Below are 17,243 nucleotides of genomic sequence, written 5' to 3'. Positions count from 1 at the left end.
TATTATTATTATTATTTACTTCTTCTTAATATCTCATTCTTTTTTTTTTCTTTCAACTGCACCCCTCCTCCTCCATCCTTTTTTTCTTTTTCTTTTTTTCACTCTCCCCACCTCATTTTTTGCTTGCTTTTCCAGCCTTCATTTTATATAATTCCTTCTCCATTTCTCTCTAACGGTATTACGCCTCAAACCACCTCCTGTTTGGCTGCTATTTCTACCCAGTCTACTGTTACCCCCAACAACTTTACTCCTGCCTCTGACATGAGCCGTGAGGCCAGTTGCTCCTGCAGTGGTTGAAGAAACACCGCCTCTCTTCTCTCCTCGTTAAGAATAAGTCCCACCGACAACTCCGCCCCTCTTGCCCGCGCGGCATCCGCGAGTGCGACGGCAATACGTTCATTTGGCGGCACCGGTCCCACCGCTGCGAGATACCGCTCGAGTTGTTCTACTGGAATGCGGTAGCGTACAGTGATGGCGAGAGTTAAGGCCCCGTCGGCGGCGCGCAGGGCATCTATTCTGCAGGCGACCGCCTCGCCGTCCCCCTCCTCACGCAGCAGCGAGGCGGGAAGTGTGAAGGTGTTGAAGAAGGACGTTGGCGGCACCACCACCACACTACGGCTTGTGTAGAGAAGCGAGGCAATCACATACATCGCAGGACGGAAGTGGGAGATCTGCGGGAGTTCATCGCGAGAGGAGGAACGGTCCTGATCGAGTGAAGTTGAGAGAATGGAATTCCGTCGAGTTTCATACACAACAGTCACACAGCCCTCATCCACACGCACCACACATCGGCGGTAGAGTCGCCATGCACACACCGCGCCGAGAGCTGCGACTGCTAGTGGGAGAAGAAGAGATCCGCCGTTCTTGTGATCACTGGGAACTGCAGTCACCAGGGGGGTACGGGACATTCTGTGGAGGTGCAGCAGGTGAATATCTACAACTAAAGCAGAGTAAAAGAACTAAAAGGAGAGAAGTACATATATGAATACACAAAGACACAGATAAATAAATAAATAAATAAATAAATAAATAAATAAATAAATATATATATACTGTTAAGAAAAATAAAGAACAACAACACGAAAAACCCAAAAGAAAAAGAAGATTGAAATGTCTTGCAATGTATGCAACATCACCACTACAACTCACCGGAGAGGCAAACAAAGAAGCAAAGAAAACACAGAATAACCCCAAAGCAGAACAACGACAAGAATAGTAATCATTATTATTATTAATAATAATAATAATAATAATAATAATAATAATAATAATAATAATAATAATAATAATAATAATAATAATAATGAAAAAAGAGGATTCTGTTATTTAGAATGGATGGATCTCCGCCAACTCTGCATTCGTAAAAGGTACTGCGCTGTGTTGCACTCCTCGCTTTGTTAGTAGTGCAAGAATATCATTCACCGCCGCTCGGTATGTAGACACATGCACTTCTGTAAGTAAACCAAATCGTCTATACGCCTCCATCGCCACAGCTCGCATCTCTTGCTGTTCTCTAAGTCGACGTTCCTCCACATCTTCAGGTGCACGGCGGCGTATGCGTGCCTGACGTATGTGTTCTTCTACATACAGAAACACACCCACATCCGGTCTTGGGAGATCTTGCGGCCATTTATACACCTCATCACCAATAGGCGGAAGTGATGCTAAACTGCAAGTGTTCGCCAATGCCATGGCACATGTGGAACACCACCAACGATCAAAGAGAATAAATTGCCGCTGATCTGTGCGATGAAAAACATCCCAGGCGGCTAAATAGTTCGCCGCACTGTAAAATGCCCTGGCGGTGTGTTCATCCTGTACACGGAAAAGTTCACGGATATCACTGTAGACCGGATCTGGTGTGCGCATGAGTTGAGCCGTATCCCCCAATTTCTTCACGAGTGTCTGAGCCACAAGAGACTTTCCTACGCCATCAAGTCCTTCCAACACAATCAAAACTTTCTTTTCTTTTGATGATGATGATGTTAATGGAATGTTTGCTGTTGAACTCACAGACGGGGTGTTCTCCACACGGCGGAGGAATTGCGTACAGGACGGCGTCCACCAACTCGGGCGCAGACGCTCAACGCCCTGCAGAACCTCAACACACGTGGCCCTATTACGAAACACACTGGCAATCATCGTCTCTCTCTTTTCACCACACCGTACATTTAAGGTGGAAAAAAAACAAGAATAACGATAAAGAAGGAAATGCATTGAAAGAGAGAAACAAACAAACAAACAAACAAATAAAGAGAGAGAGAGAGAGAGAGAGAGACCTGAACCCATATACACAGATACATTCACATGATCCAAGAAATATAACCAGGAACTGATGTAATAAATAAAGAAAAGAATGGGTAGATAGAAAAAATAAAAATAAAAATAAAATATATGAGACCCATCATTTTATTTTAAAATTATTTCCTCTCCACCCCTCCATTCTTTTGTTTTATTTCTTCTCTTTCCATTCATTCCATTACACACCCTCTTCCTCCTCCTCCTTCATCACCTTCTTCATCTTCTTCATCTTAGGTCTTTACAACAACATCCAGTTTTTACAGTAGATGTGATTAGACTGTGGGTATGGGTGCTGCACAAACCACCGTGATGGTGCCACCACACGACGAAGTGGACGATTATTTAAATAAGCAGCCCACCACGACCACGTGGAGTTTGCCATTACAACATCATCACAACTAGACAACATAAGCAACTCCAATACCTCACGCGGCATTGGATGATTATTATTATTATTATTATTATTATTATTATTATTATTATTATTATTGTTGTTGTTGCTATCACTTGTAAATGTCACCCGCTCGTTTCCTGCGGAGACTAGAGATACTTGAAGACCTGCATATTTACTACGGAAGTAACCTACAACTGTTGCCCCATATCGTTCCTCTTCACAAAAGACAAGAAGATGTATATTACGCATACCAACAGATTGTAATTGTAGACTGTGTCCCAACAGCTGTCGCACCGCTGTATCATAGTAGTCCACCTCTAAGATTTCAAATACATTGCGAAAACGCAAGTAATCCCCACGACGAACATGTAAACCGACAAGTTGCGTATTACTAGAACTACTGTAGTTATCATGTAGATGTTTTACCGCCGCCTCACGGAGTCTAGAAGGCACAACATCTCGTATAAGAGGATAATCCGAGAAAAATACCTCCGACTGAAAGAAACCTATCATATTGTATACACACTGTACAGACGCTTCCACTGTAATTGGGGCCACAGGCCGTTTCTCTGGCACCACTATTTCTGGAATATTACGGGGAACATCACTACCCACACCGTAGGCCTCAAGATCTGCGAAGAGAGAGTCCCAATAGACAGGCCGCGGCTGTTCATTGCTACTACTCCAATTCAGTCGCGGCAATACAGCGGAGACTTGATTGCGCTTTGCAGTGGCCAACAGGTTGGCGATGAGAAACAACTGATTGCCCAACCCACCCACCAGGTTTGTGGTCAGATAGGCCCCAGCAACCATTTGTCAACTCTAGAGGGTAGAAGTAAATGGAAAGTAAGAGAATGTATACACAAGAGAGATAAAATAATAATAATAATAATAATAATAATAATAATAATAATAATAATAATAATAATAATAATAATAATATTTTGAGACATTGTGTAAAACATCAAAACAAAAAACAGAACCATTAACGTGAAGACTGCCATTTTCTTTTTTTATTATTATTCTCACCATCAACCACGACAACAACAACAACGTCAAGAAGAGTAAAAGCAAAAAAGAAAAAATCAAGTACAATAAAGCGTCTATGGTTATTTATTGCTGATGACTTTCCCTTGTTCTTATGGAAATAGTAGTCATAAATGGTAATAATAGGCCACGATAAATAATGCGAACTAGTGACACTATCGTCACTGCTTTCAACTCATGCCGGTCAAAAATAAATAAATAACAAAAAAACGACGACGACAATAACAATAACAACAACAATAATAATAATAACAACATTAGGAACACACCATTCTTCCCTTTTCTTGCACCGTTTTATAACTTTATACAGTCATGAATATCTACCGTGTCACTTTATTCTACAGATAACAAAATAAGTAAAAAAAGAAAAAGAGAGAAACACGGGAACTCATTAACTAGAAGCAAGGAAAAAGAAGAAGAAAACAACAAACAAATGCTTACACACACACACACAAACAAACAGAGAAAGAAAACCTTAAAGGTCCACATTTGACACTTTAAAGGATATTGGCGGTGATAGCAGCAGGATAAGTTCAACATACGAAAGGAACATCAAAACACAATCATAATAATATAACACTTCATGCCTCCATTGCAAGAAAATATATTCCCTTTTGCGTAGACCTTATTCATCAATTACATCCGTCTATAGAGAGAAAGAATAAGTGAAAGACGAATAAAGTTTAAGCTCCATTTTTGTTTTCTTCTTCTTCTTCTTTCATTCCTTTCCTCATCAACATATCCACCCCGCCCCTCTTTTTTTTTTTGTGTGTGTCCTCCTAATCATTACTCTCATCAACCACCACAGCCATAAAAAAGTTTTCTCTACCATCTACGGCTTGCGGAAAGTAATTCCCTTCTGTTCCAGTAGTTTCTGTAAATCACCACTTTCTAACATCTTCTGCAGAACATCTAATCCCCCAACAAACTCACCCTTCATAAATAACTGTGGAATAGTGGGCCATTCACTCACCTCCTTTACATATGTGCGCACTACAGGGTGTGCCAGTACATCAAATGATGTGTACTCCAGACCCAGCAGCTCCAACATATCAATCATACGTTTTGAAAAGGCACACATAGGTGCCTCTGGAACTCCTTTAATGAATACCACCACATCTTCTGATTTAATAGTGTCGTTAATATCGTTTTTAACCATCGCGATTTCATCCTCTGCGAATTCCGTGTTGACAAGACGAGGCTGGAAGTCTGGATGTGTCTCTTCCGTATCCTGCACATCACCGCCAACACCAGGAACGGCATTCTCACCACTTGTAGTCGTGGTGCTGAGAAACCGTTGTTGTTGTTGTTGTTGTCGTTGTAAGGGTATGGTTGCCACTGGCAATTGCCGGAAAAAGAGAGCTCCCGCCTGGCGAGAGAAAACACCAGAAAACCTTTTCATTATGCCTGCGTAATAGCCTTTTTCCCCAAGACCAAAGAGTAATAATAATAGCAAGAACAAGAAGAAAGAAAAGCAAAGAGAAAAAGAAAAAGAAAAGAAAATCAGGATTCGAAGTAAACGAAGAGAAAAAAATAAGTAAATAAATACAAGAGGAATAACATAATAATAATATTAATATTGGAACAAAAAAAAAAAAAAAGATAAGTACCACATAGAGACAGAAGCACTCAAAAGAGAAAAAAAAGAAGCAAACAAATACAAGGTGAAAACTGTCAGATTGTGGTTTACTCGATTTCACAATCATTTTTTTTTTTCTTCTCTCGTTTTGACTGCATCCCCCCTCCAATAAAGAAAGAAAAAAAGATATACAAAATGAAGGGAAAGTTTTTATGTGTAGTGCAAGTTCAGAGTAAACTGCGTCTAAGAGTCATAAAAAAAAAAAAAAAAAACGAAAAAAAAAAGAGAAAAGGATGCCAACACTCAATACATGTGCTAACCTGAATCCGAATCACTATCACTATCGATCCTGAATCGCTTGATATCAAACTTTCCAAATGAAAGGGGCGATCCTTTGGGTTGAACCGGAGCTGAAGGGTGTTCCACTTTCTTTCCCGCCGCATGATTGCTGGCAGTATCACTGGATCCTATAGTGAGTGTTGACTGAGAGAGATTTTGACGCAACCTTTCCAATACGGCAGCAGATGACTTTGTTTCCTTTGGCCGCGGTGCCGCTGGCCTTGCAGCTGCCGGCGCGGGGACGGCACTCTTCGTCTTACTAGCAACCGCAGGAGCACGTGGTGGCCCCGCAGATGATTCTGTAGACGATTCAGACGAGAGTCGTTGCAGTTTCTTTGGCTGTTGTTTTTGTTGTTGTTGCTGTCTCTGCAGTTGCTGCTGTCTCTGCAGTTGTTGTTGTCTCTGTAGTTGTTGCTGTCTCTGTTGTTGTTGCTGTCTCTGTAGTTGCTGCTGTTTCTCTTGTTCTTGTTGCTGCCGCTTTTCTTGTTCTTGTTGCTGTTGTTTTTCTTGTTGTTGATTATGGAATTGTGGTGGCTGGAATATGGTGGGTTTGTTCGTTGTATCTGCAGAACTTTTCGGCTTGGGTCTAGGTTGTGTCTTTGCGGTATTGAGGTTTCCCCTCTTCTCCTTCACAGGATCTATATGGAAAGCCGGAGACGCAGCAGTAGCAGCGGCATTCCTGGGACGGGATACAGTGGACTTCTTAGATTCCTCTAGTTTATGATCTCTATGCCGGTTATTCTCTTTTACAAACTTCTTCGCACGCACCGGTACTAATTCTTCTTCTTCTTCCTCCTCTTCTTCTTCTTCCTCTTCCTCCTCCTCCTCTTCATGTTCATCTTCATCTTCTTCCTCTTCTTCTCTAGTGTGTGCCGAAGCATTAGCCGTAGTGGCACGCTTGAGTAGCCCCTCTAGTGTAGAGCCCGATTTCCCCTTCATGTGTTTAATATCCGGTGTGGTATATTGATACTTTGTATTCCTCTCATGTCGTGTTTGATACTTGTGTGTATCCACACCGCGTGTGCGCTTCTCCTCTGGTGTGAGTCCAACGGCGATGAGTTCCACCGTCGCCTCCCGCAGGACGGCGAGGGCCTCCGCGACGGCTGCCAACGCGGCCTCCTGCGCCCGCGAGGGGTGGGCGGCCGGCCGCACGGTGTCGTACTTCTCCGCCGCCCGCCGCGGGTCCAACCGCATCGCATCGTACACACCAGCGAACACCGGCGTGTCGTACACTTCACACAACCGCACGGCCGCGGCGTGCAGTCGCAACAACACATCCACCGCCGCCGATCGCTGCCGGCCACTCACCACGCGACTCACCGCCGCCCCCGCCGATAACGCCAGCGGACGACAGGCCGGCGACGGTGGGGAACGCGCGGGGGCCGCACGTCGAGAGGTGGAGGACGACGGCACCGGCTGTGATTCCACCGGGTAGCCGTAAAAGACACGACGATCCTCCAAAAGTTGCGGCTCCCGCACGGGCGATCGTTTTTTCACTGCTGTAGTATTAGTAGTAATAGTAGTAGTAGTATTGTTGTTGTTGTTAGTGGTGGGGTCCGCACGTGATGGCGGAGAGAGACGTCGCAACTTCTCATCAAGGTCCGTTACGACAGACTGAATATTCGGCACAAATGGCGCTGGCGGGCGTTGTGTCTCGTACAGAGTGTTGAGAGTGGCACTGATGTCTGTCTTGGGCCCTTTGTACCGCAGTGGTAGTAACAACATACCAGTATCGTTGTTGTTGTTGTTGATGTAACTGTTGTTGTTGGTAAACGTTGTCTCGGATGTATCAACAGCAGCGGCGGCAGCAGGAACTGGAGCAGCAGAGGATGATGATGGTGCCTTAGGAGTGGAGGAACTGAGGATTTTTAGTAATGTCTCTCGCACGCACTCTGGTACCTGTTTCCAATCTCCAATACCGCCTTCTATTTCCAACTTCATGCGCTGCGGTGGTGTAGGATTTTGTGATAAATCACCGTGAATCATTTAAGTGGCTTATATGTTCTTTTTTTTCTTTTGTTGTTGTTGTTGTCGTGGCTGTTCTTCCGCGTCTATCTATCTATCTATCTAAATATTTATACCACTCCCTTTTTTTTTCTTTTTTAAATTGTGACTACTGGTTGATTAACTTTTCTAATCCTTGTGGTCCCTTGTTAAAAGTAAAATAAGAGTAAAACGCGTGTAATGATAGGAAGGAAACGTAATGTTGATCTAGTGTAGAAAACAGATGTTAAGGCAACAACAACAGCAACAACAACAACAACAAAAAAAAACATAATTCACAAAGAGATATACAGAACGGCATCAATGCCATTATCATTATTATTAACCACCAGGAGAAACAGGGGAAATGATAAGACATAGTCGTAAAAACCACATGATGCGCTTCCCTTTGTATCTCTTTTCTTTCTACCACAAGGAAAGAAGGAAGAGAAAAAAGGAGAAAAACAGGGAAAATATTCTCAAATGACAATATAGTTTCTTATTGTCCATTTGCTCTACATCTTTTCCTCGTTTCCTCCCTTTACCCCTTTTACCATCTATCTATCTAATCTTCTTCTTTTGCTGTCTTCTACATCAATGAGTCCCTATTCGAAAGAAAACTACTGGGCAAACTGCTGGAGGGGCGGCCCTGTGAAGTGGTCCTATCCGATATGTGATGTAATGCAGCTTCATTCAGTAATGCAATGTGCTGCATGTAACGTCGCCGCAATTCACTCAACGACTGCTGAGGACCCGAACTTTTTCGCTTCGGCGTGAATGTATCATCTTGATACTGACGATCCCTTTCTTGCTGTTGTTGATGATGGTTACTTTCCCTTGGTGGTTCATTATGGTGATATTCCTGTGTTCGATCGTGTTGTTGATGATATTCCTCTTGTGACCGATCATGATGATGATATTCCTCTCGTGATTGATTGTGATCATGATATTCCCGTTGTGGATTATGATGATGGTATTCCTCTTGGGATCGATCATGATGACGGTATTCCTCTCGTGATCGATTGTGATCATGATATTCCTCTTGTGATCGATTATGATGAGGTTGAGGATGATGATCATCAACATAACGTTCCTGTGGTTGCCGGTATGATCCCTCCGTGCTATTCCCACGGAACTCATCAAACAACATACGCGGTACTCCCCCACTCCCACCAGCTCTATTCTCATGGGCATTATTCACATGCCGCTGTAGTAATGTCGTCAAGGAAGTCCCACGGGATGAATTGTGTGAGTCCAAATCTTCAGGACGCAAATTCGCCGGATTGAGTCCCATCGCCCTCTTCTCATCATCGCTAAGCAAATTGGCGGCAAACCGCACAGAGGCTGCACGTAATGTCTCCACGCTGTTGTTGACTTCCTCTATCATGGACTGAAGATGTAATAGTTGTTGCTGTGTCTCTGCACTCACATGCACACTCTCTGGAATCTCATCTCCAGGCCGCAGATTATACTGCCGCTGCACACTGTACATCAGCGCGGGATCCAACTGCACGGCTGTTCGCCAGAGTGCCCGGAGATGATGCCGCATCCCCTCCCGCAGTCCTTCCACGGTGTTGTGGAACTGTGCAAAGCTGCGCACCGCCTGATCTCGCAGCCACGCCGCATCCTCAAAACTACTCACACTGCGTTGAATGACTTCCTCCGTCAGTGAGGGCGCCAGTCGGTTCTCCTCACGTGGTGGTGGCCAAGGACTACAGTACCGCTTTTGTTGTTGATGATGATGATGTTGTTGTTGCAGTAATTCTTCGGCTGCGGCTGTTGTGTCTATTTGCTGGGCGGTGTGGGAGTCCGGGCCGGCCAGTGCGAGGACGATGGCCTCCCGCACACACCGCGGCACATCGCCCCACTCACCATCACCGTTGGCAACAGAACGCGCCACCTGTAGAATTTGATTGCCTCCTATCATTTCTGCCCCTTGTTGTGTTTATGTGCATATATAGATGAATGAGACGGAGAAAAGGTAATAGAAATAAAGAGAATGTACACAATTTACTTACAGAGGGAGGAAACAAGAATCCATAGAGAAGGAAAAAAAAAAATAATCATCATCCTCTTGCTTAAAAAAAAAAAAAAAAAAAAACAATAATAATCAAACGACACCCATATGGTGGAAAAAAAAAGAGAGAGAGAGAGAGAGTCCAATAACTATTACAACGGCAACATCAATAACATCAGCAACCATACACAAAAAAAGGAGGAAAACGAACAAAAACAAAAACAATAGCAACAACTACATCCGTGATGAGAGAACACAACATTCCAATTGTTCAATAACCTCCCAACTTTCTTGTTTTCTTTTTTTTTGTGTGTACATTAATCCTCATCAATCGTATCCAGAACAGCAAACACATGCTGATTGTCGTCCAGTACATCACACACCCGGGCATTGGGATCACACATCACACCACCTTCTTTCTGAATAGACTTTGGGGAGCCGTACTTCCTTCCAAAGGTCGCATCGTAGTGTACCATCGCAGCATTTCCAAGCCAGATCACATCTTGCGTGCCATCACCACACTCAAGCGGAATAACCTTCTCCCGCACATGTACATATATACGCATTTCTATTTCCCCCCTTGTTTTTGCTTTTTTTTTTTTTTTTTGCTTGCAAAAGAAGAGGAAACCTAATTATTAATATTAATATTATTATTATTTTCCTTTTTTTTCTTATTTTGGGGGGAAGTTGCGGTGACTTCTCTAATATGTATAGAGATATGTATATACGACGACTAATAAATGAGAAAAAAAAGAGAGAAGGGTAGAGAAGTAACGAATAACCACAAGAACTACAATAGAATGCTTTTAAACTCCATTCCCTCCAGCGTACTAATAATTCTCATACTCACATTTTACTTTCTTTCCTCCTCTTTCACACAACTCTCTCCACACACACTAATAATAGATATGTGCAGATGCAACAGACCACCAATAGCAAATACACCCAACCACCACCATCATCACAATTATCACCATCATCATCTTTATCCATATCGTCACACTATGAAAACTCACTAACTTAATATCCATTGTGACTTCGCAGTTGCGCAATACGGCGGGGATCCAATTCATGTTGAAGTGCTCCTGCAGTTTCTCCCGGTGTTGGTGTTCTCCACATATTTGTGAGTGTTAATGCATCCCGCGCCTCCCGCTGACGTTTGGCGATCTCTAGCAGTTCAGGCGGTATATTATCACCGTAGAGCCGCTGGACGTGTGTGTACATCTGCTCCTCTCGTTTCGGCTGTACTCGCAGTACTGTCATTTTAAGAAATTGATACGCAAAGCCCATCACCAGCATAGAACACCAGAAAAATTGTATTTTTGTGCGGGTTGGCATCCGTTCATACCGCGCCACACCAGGCAGGGAAGACATTGCGGTAGTGAGAAGCGAAAACTCCGCGATTCACCTTTTTATTATTGTTATTATTATTAGAGAGATAGAGGGTTTCAATAATATAATCAAGAGGAGGAAGAAGAAGAGAAAAAAAAATATAAAAGGAGGAAAGGAAAGAAAGAATATATCATTTACAAAATAGGAAAGCAGAAGAAAAGAAAATAGAGATAAGGGGAAGAAAACGAATCTATCGGTAGTTTGTTCATCAACGGCACCCCACCACTTTCCATCATCATCATCACCTCTTCCAAGACAAACTCACACATACACACATACATATATATATATATATATATATATATATATATATATATATATATAGATGTATGGTACTTTATACGCTGTTAGTATCGTCTCTCTCTCTCTCTCACTCATTATTAACCACCATTCGTGTTCTTTGGCTCATCCTTGTCGTTGAACCCAATATACACTACGGTCTCACCTCGCACAAAGCACAAATCCGCCTGCTTCTCTTGTCCCTGCTGTTGATGATCCCCTGCACTCTTATCAATAACGAGGTTAAAGTTATTATCAACACCCTGCAAGACACCCGTGTAAGTATCGCCGTACACAGTAAAGCACACTACGGGCTTTTGCATCATTTCCTCCAAATTGACTGTTGCCATTTTTTTTTTTTTCTTTTTTTTTTTTTTGAGTGATTCTAATTCCTCCCACTTAATTCTCTTTCTCTCTCTCTTTATGTGTATGTGTGTCCCCAGCTTCCTTGAGCTAGAACACTAATGAACGAAGATTAAAAAAGAAAAAAACAAAATAAGGCAAAGAACAACAACAATAAAAAAGAGATACTGTAATAGGAGCATAAATGAACGAGACAAGTTAACATCATTTCACTTTCTCTTCTTTCTATATATATATATAGAGAGAGAGAGAGAGAGATCCGTACAGACACACATACATATACATATATAAATATAAATCGAAACAGAGGGTCCAATCATAGCACCGCCTCTACCGTTGCACTGTATATTCAAGACGCTATTTTTCGTCACTTTCATAGAAAAAGTTTTTTCGTTTGATTTTACAAAAAGAAAAAAAAAAGGAAAAATAACCCTTAATCACAGATAAATATAGCACACAAGGTTTTTTTTTTCTTTCTTTCTACAAAAAAAAAAAAAAAAAAAAACCATGCGAAATAAGGTAAAAGAAGCAATGTGACATTAGAAGGAGCAAACAACGACAACTGCCACATCCACTTCCTCACCAAAAGCTATTCATGAATAATATCATTATCAGCATAATCAGCAGCAGTATGATTAAATACCGTCCTACTGAAAAAAAAAAGGATTAAGGAGAAACTATCAAGTACAGAGGAAACAGAATAAAACAATAGAAAAAAATTAATACAGATTGCTTTTTTTTTCATATTATTATTATTATTATTATTATTATTATTATTATTATTATTATTATTATTATTGTTTTGGCGTTTTTATAAGCATATATAAATATAATATATATATAAATATATGTTTTTTTTTTTTTGGAACAGAGTGAACGACATAAAACTGCCATTGCCAAATAATGTATTGATACAGCATGCAGTAACCCATTACAACAACAACAACAACAACGACAACTAATACTCATCAATTTTTTCACCTACCGGGAGTTGAATGAGAGAAACAAGTAAGGCACACTCACCCACCTGTCTTGCTTTGCTTGACTCTCCAAACTGTAATGATTTTCACTAATACCAAAACTATACTACACTATAGTAAGACATGACCTCTTCATACCCTAATTGATATTCCTGACGTTCATGCTTCTCTTCCCTTTCTAACCCCAGACGTTCAGATGACTCTTTGTAAATAATTTCCTGCACTGACGTTGGTAATAATCTTTTACTAGATCCCCCGTAGCTTTTATACAGCCGCCGTCGTGGTGGTGATGGTGAATGTGAAGGTGAAACCGCAGGGGATAATGGTAAGGGGTGCAACAACGTTAAATGTCGCTGTTGATGATGTTGTTGTTCATGATTACGACTATGTTGATGATGGCTCTTTCGCCAATAAACACTTGGGGCAGAAACACAACGTCCTAATGGAACACTGGCGGCTCCAGGCAATTCCTCGTCAATAGGAGAAGCAGCAGGAGAGGCCGCCGCCGCCGGCATACCAATACTAGTATTAGTACTAGTATAAGTATCTACACTAGGAGTTGTAGCTGCAAGTTCATAATAGTTGTGCCTTTGTCGATCAAAGCGTAGTTTCTGCATTTTACTAAGGAGTAGTGTTTGCCACTCACATTCTATCAGTCGACGATGTATAGACTCCTGCATCTCTAGAGAACACATAAGTAATCCATACCGTTCCCCCAAATAACTCACCACCATCTGACGTCTTGTAAGAGCCCAAATACCTCTGTAATGCCGAAGGGCAATGGTACGCCAGGCTTTATTAAAAAACTCTACAATAGCATAACGCTTTTCACTCTCTACAGATGAAACCTCCCGCATTAATGCCCGTTCTCGTTCACGTTGATTAAACGACAACCGCCGCTCATACAGTGTGGATGTACTCCGCTCCACCGGGGAGTAATCCACTTCACTATCAGTGGTGCCAGACACCGTGCGGTGATGATCGTATCGCACACTCACGGTGGGCATACTCACTTCCGGCCACGTTGAGGAGGCGGCGGTCTCCACTCGGCGGTGAAACATGGCGGGATCTGCGGAGGAGTTCTCTATTGTGGTGGAGGAGCAGACAATCGTGTCGGAGAGATCGCGATCGAAGCTGGCGGAGAACGGGGGGGCAACGTTAGAGGTGTAGACTTTGATCCGCATGGAGTGTATGGGCGATAAGGCGGAGGGTAATGGAGGAGTTGCTATTTTAGCAATTGTGGGTTTCTGCTGTTCAAGTGTTGAATGATGCGGATCCCCTGATGATGATGATAATGATTGTTGTTTTTGATGTTGTTCGTCTCCTTGTTTTTCATTTTGTTGTTTTTGTTTTTGTTGATCGTCTTCTTCTTCTTCCCCTTCTACATGTGATGGTCCATAGATTAAGGGACATTTATTACTATCTCCATCTTTTTCTGATATACCAGAGAGACTACTGTTCTCAACGGACGACTCCCTACAGCAGCAAGAGCCCATTGACTGTTCTCCCTTTATATGTTTCTATATATATATATATATATATTTTTTTTTACTTGATTTGAGTCACAACTTTTGTTGTTAACGTACGTTTTTTCTTCACTTAATTCTTTCGTTTTGCTGTTTTTTTTTTTTTTCTTTTCGTTTCTTTTCTTCTGTAAACAGTTATTGCACTGCCACTATCTTCTTCGCAGGCTCCATATAGAAATGAATGACCTGAAAGACCCCTATTTTTTTTTTTTCTCTCTCTGTATATATATACAATTTTTTTTTTTTTTGCTGTACCAACCACCATGTGAAAAAAAAGAACAATAACAAAAAAAAAAAAAATAATATTCATTATCATTATAAAGAGAAACACAGAGAAAACAACAAAAACAACAACAACAACATCAGTAGCATCCCATTTGAACTTATTTGTACGTAGACGCATAGGAAGATGTTGACACAACCAACCTTCTCATTTCTTCTTCTATCCCTCTTTCTTTTTTTCTTTTCCTTTTCGTTTGTATTTTTCCACTTTGAAGACCCTACCCCCTCTTCACTTTCTTTTCTTTATTTTTATGGCTTGCACTTTCTCAACACTGCCGAATATAAGTAAATAAATAATAAAAAAAAAAAAACTGTAGATGTTATTCTTTTTCTTTTTTTCTTTTTTTTTCCTTTTTGTTTTTCCTTTTTGTTTTTATCTTCCTCCGGCTCGTTCAAGTTCCACATCCTCCATATGTTCTGCCCGCTCCGCATCTCGCAAGAACTTAATAAAGTCTTTCTTACTAATATACCCCGTGAACTTTGAGTGTCTACACACCATTATATGCCGTAGTCCAAGCGATTTGAATAGAAAGAGCATACGTGAGACAGGACACTCCGGCTCCACTTGCAGCATTGGACTTTCCACTACAGATGTGATATCAAGTTCTAGAGGTTCTTCTTCTCTTCCTCCTCCTGTTGTTGTTGTTGTTGTTTTTATTGTTGTTGTTGTTGGTGATGCTGCTGATGATGATATTAAATCACTAGAGGGTGTTGCGGTAAAACGGACAGGAGTATTAAAGTTAATACGACTATCTTTCGCTGCTGCTACCTGAATTGCCCGTACAATCTTCTTTGTAGGGGCATACCCAATAAGTGTCATATCTGCAAGAGAATTCACCACTGGGAATCCTGATACTTGCATCTCTTGCAAAATCTCATTTATTTTTCCCACAGTGAAACCATATGCGGTGAGAACAGTGAACTTACGCTGCGCATATACATCTTCCGCTACGGCATCTATATAACACTCCTTCTTGGGATCAAGAAACGGTAAATTGTTTTCGGCAATACCAATTTCATATGTACCTTCAACTCCCACTCCTTCTGCGGCGGCCTTGGCGCATAAAATACCAATAATAACTGGAACAAGATAATCGAGTGAACCAGTTAACTCAAACATAATAATAGCAAGACAAATAGTCATTCGGGTAACTCCAGTTAACATTGCAGCCGCCCCCACTATAGCATAAACTCCAGGAATAACACAGAGATCTTGATTCCAACATTCTGAAAAGATGTATGAACTGGCATACGATTCTTGTATAGCTCGACACAAAATACCAAACGCTCTACCATACAAGGCTCCAATAGCAAGAGATGGAACGAGAACACCCGAAGGTAAGAATGTACCTACCGTGTACACACATAGCAATAACTTTACCGAAGCTGTTAAAAGAAGATTTAAAAATATTTTAACATTACTTCCTTGACAAAGTTCAATAGGACTGTTTGGAGTACAATCCTGAAAGGCATCTCCGAGTAGTTCTAATAAACTTCCCGCACTATAGGGTGTAATAAAGTTTACCACAGCAGTAATAGCGGCCACAACAGCAACTTCCGTTACACGCCACATTTTAAGATTTGCCTTTCGCCAACGAATGATACGAATATTAACCACATTAAATAAAGATCCAAGAAGACCACCAACAACACCCAAAATGGCAAAAAGTGGCAATTGAAAAAAATGCCAATCATGTTTATAATTCACACTAAATTGCACAATATGTCCTGTATGCCAAAGATCAATACGTGATTGCAATAACACGGCCGTTACGCCGCAAATAAGAGCTGCCATCATGGCCTTAAAGTTATAATAACTTGTAATCTCCTCCAATGCAAATATAACTCCGCCAACAGGTGCACCAAACGCCACGGCAACGCCTCCTGCTGCTCCTGCCGCAATAAGTTCACGTTTCTTAACATCCAGTCGATAACTTGGGAATAGATTTGCAATGATTTCCCCCGCACAAGCCCCAATATGTACAAAGGGTCCCTCCTTTCCCACCACAAGGCCAGAGCCTGTAGAGAAACTCATACCGATAGCTTTCGTTACAAGTGTCCATCCACCAAGATATCGCCGCACGTGATGACCAGAGACAATCGTTTTTACTTCATTAATACCACCACCCGCAGCGTAAGGGGCGTACACTTTACATACAAAAGATGCAATCATCGCGGCAAAGGTAGAGAGAAGTACATAGAAACAAAAATCAGCAAATGCCGCTACACGGTCTCCTCTACCAAGAAAGAATTCACCCCAGGTATAATAACCAGTACAATCTTCTTCTACTACACAACAAAGATTACGTCCAAGCCAAAAGAAATTGGCACAAATACCAAGACGAAAGGCTGAAACCCAGTGAGAACATGCATCACAAAATACGCCAAGAAGACCGAGTACAAGTCCTGTTAAAAAGGCAGCAAGAAAACTTTCATTTTGTGTTAGTGCGTTTCGTGTACGTGCAGTGATTGAACCGTCGCCAGTCTTGTGTTGCCGAGCCACACGTCGCTCACTAGCTTCGTGCTGCGAGCTAATCCAGTCAATCGTTGCCCAGTCGGACTCAATCGGCGCATTGACAATACCAGTAAATTCACCCGGCTGCTGCTGATGATGATGCTGCATGCTCTTATCCTACTTGAGCACGGCAATCATATACATAAGTAAATCATTTTTTTTTTAGAATATGGAGGTGGGGGAAAAAAAAGAAAAAAAAAAAGAAAAACAACAAAGAAGAGTTTCAAAAAGACGCAAATATATAAA

At 41.7% G+C, this 17,243-nt stretch overlaps 9 protein-coding genes across 9 annotated transcripts; all 9 read right to left on the bottom strand.

Annotated features, from left to right (window-relative positions):
* Positions 1-185: 185 nt before the first annotated feature.
* Positions 186-908, bottom strand: TM35_000062490 (uncharacterized protein; the record flags this gene model as incomplete). The annotated part of the gene is made up of 1 exon (XM_029023286.1): positions 186-908. One exon carries the CDS (start codon positions 906-908, stop codon positions 186-188), a length of 723 nt encoding a protein of 240 aa, XP_028885310.1.
* A 418-nt stretch (positions 909-1,326) lies between these two features.
* Positions 1,327-2,142, bottom strand: TM35_000062480 (uncharacterized protein; the record flags this gene model as incomplete). The annotated part of the gene is made up of 1 exon (XM_029023285.1): positions 1,327-2,142. One exon carries the CDS (start codon positions 2,140-2,142, stop codon positions 1,327-1,329), a length of 816 nt encoding a protein of 271 aa, XP_028885309.1.
* A 397-nt stretch (positions 2,143-2,539) lies between these two features.
* On the bottom strand, positions 2,540-3,508 carry TM35_000062470 (glycoside hydrolase family protein; the record flags this gene model as incomplete). Its single annotated transcript, XM_029023284.1, has 1 exon — positions 2,540-3,508. One exon carries the CDS (start codon positions 3,506-3,508, stop codon positions 2,540-2,542), a length of 969 nt encoding a protein of 322 aa, XP_028885308.1.
* Positions 3,509-4,574: 1,066 nt separating this feature from the next.
* On the bottom strand, positions 4,575-5,144 carry TM35_000062460 (glutaredoxin-like protein; the record flags this gene model as incomplete). Its single annotated transcript, XM_029023283.1, has 1 exon — positions 4,575-5,144. One exon carries the CDS (start codon positions 5,142-5,144, stop codon positions 4,575-4,577), a length of 570 nt encoding a protein of 189 aa, XP_028885307.1.
* A 492-nt stretch (positions 5,145-5,636) lies between these two features.
* Positions 5,637-7,646, bottom strand: TM35_000062450 (uncharacterized protein; the record flags this gene model as incomplete). The annotated part of the gene is made up of 1 exon (XM_029023282.1): positions 5,637-7,646. One exon carries the CDS (start codon positions 7,644-7,646, stop codon positions 5,637-5,639), a length of 2,010 nt encoding a protein of 669 aa, XP_028885306.1.
* A 586-nt stretch (positions 7,647-8,232) lies between these two features.
* Positions 8,233-9,570, bottom strand: TM35_000062440 (uncharacterized protein; the record flags this gene model as incomplete). The annotated part of the gene is made up of 1 exon (XM_029023281.1): positions 8,233-9,570. One exon carries the CDS (start codon positions 9,568-9,570, stop codon positions 8,233-8,235), a length of 1,338 nt encoding a protein of 445 aa, XP_028885305.1.
* Positions 9,571-10,680: 1,110 nt separating this feature from the next.
* Positions 10,681-11,034, bottom strand: TM35_000062430 (uncharacterized protein; the record flags this gene model as incomplete). Its single annotated transcript, XM_029023280.1, has 1 exon — positions 10,681-11,034. The coding sequence occupies one exon, from the start codon at positions 11,032-11,034 to the stop codon at positions 10,681-10,683; it is 354 nt and encodes a 117-aa protein (XP_028885304.1).
* Positions 11,035-12,775: 1,741 nt separating this feature from the next.
* TM35_000062420 (uncharacterized protein) lies at positions 12,776-14,170 on the bottom strand (the record flags this gene model as incomplete). Its single annotated transcript, XM_029023279.1, has 1 exon — positions 12,776-14,170. The coding sequence occupies one exon, from the start codon at positions 14,168-14,170 to the stop codon at positions 12,776-12,778; it is 1,395 nt and encodes a 464-aa protein (XP_028885303.1).
* A 685-nt stretch (positions 14,171-14,855) lies between these two features.
* On the bottom strand, positions 14,856-17,105 carry TM35_000062410 (putative CLC-type chloride channel; the record flags this gene model as incomplete). The annotated part of the gene is made up of 1 exon (XM_029023278.1): positions 14,856-17,105. One exon carries the CDS (start codon positions 17,103-17,105, stop codon positions 14,856-14,858), a length of 2,250 nt encoding a protein of 749 aa, XP_028885302.1.
* Between the last annotated feature and the right edge of the window lie 138 nt (positions 17,106-17,243).

This window comes from Trypanosoma theileri, assembly GCF_002087225.1.
Source record: "Trypanosoma theileri isolate Edinburgh chromosome Unknown TM35_Tth_6_V1, whole genome shotgun sequence".
NCBI lineage: Eukaryota > Euglenozoa > Kinetoplastea > Trypanosomatida > Trypanosomatidae > Trypanosoma > Trypanosoma theileri.
This window is presented reverse-complemented; position numbering and strand designations above follow the sequence as displayed.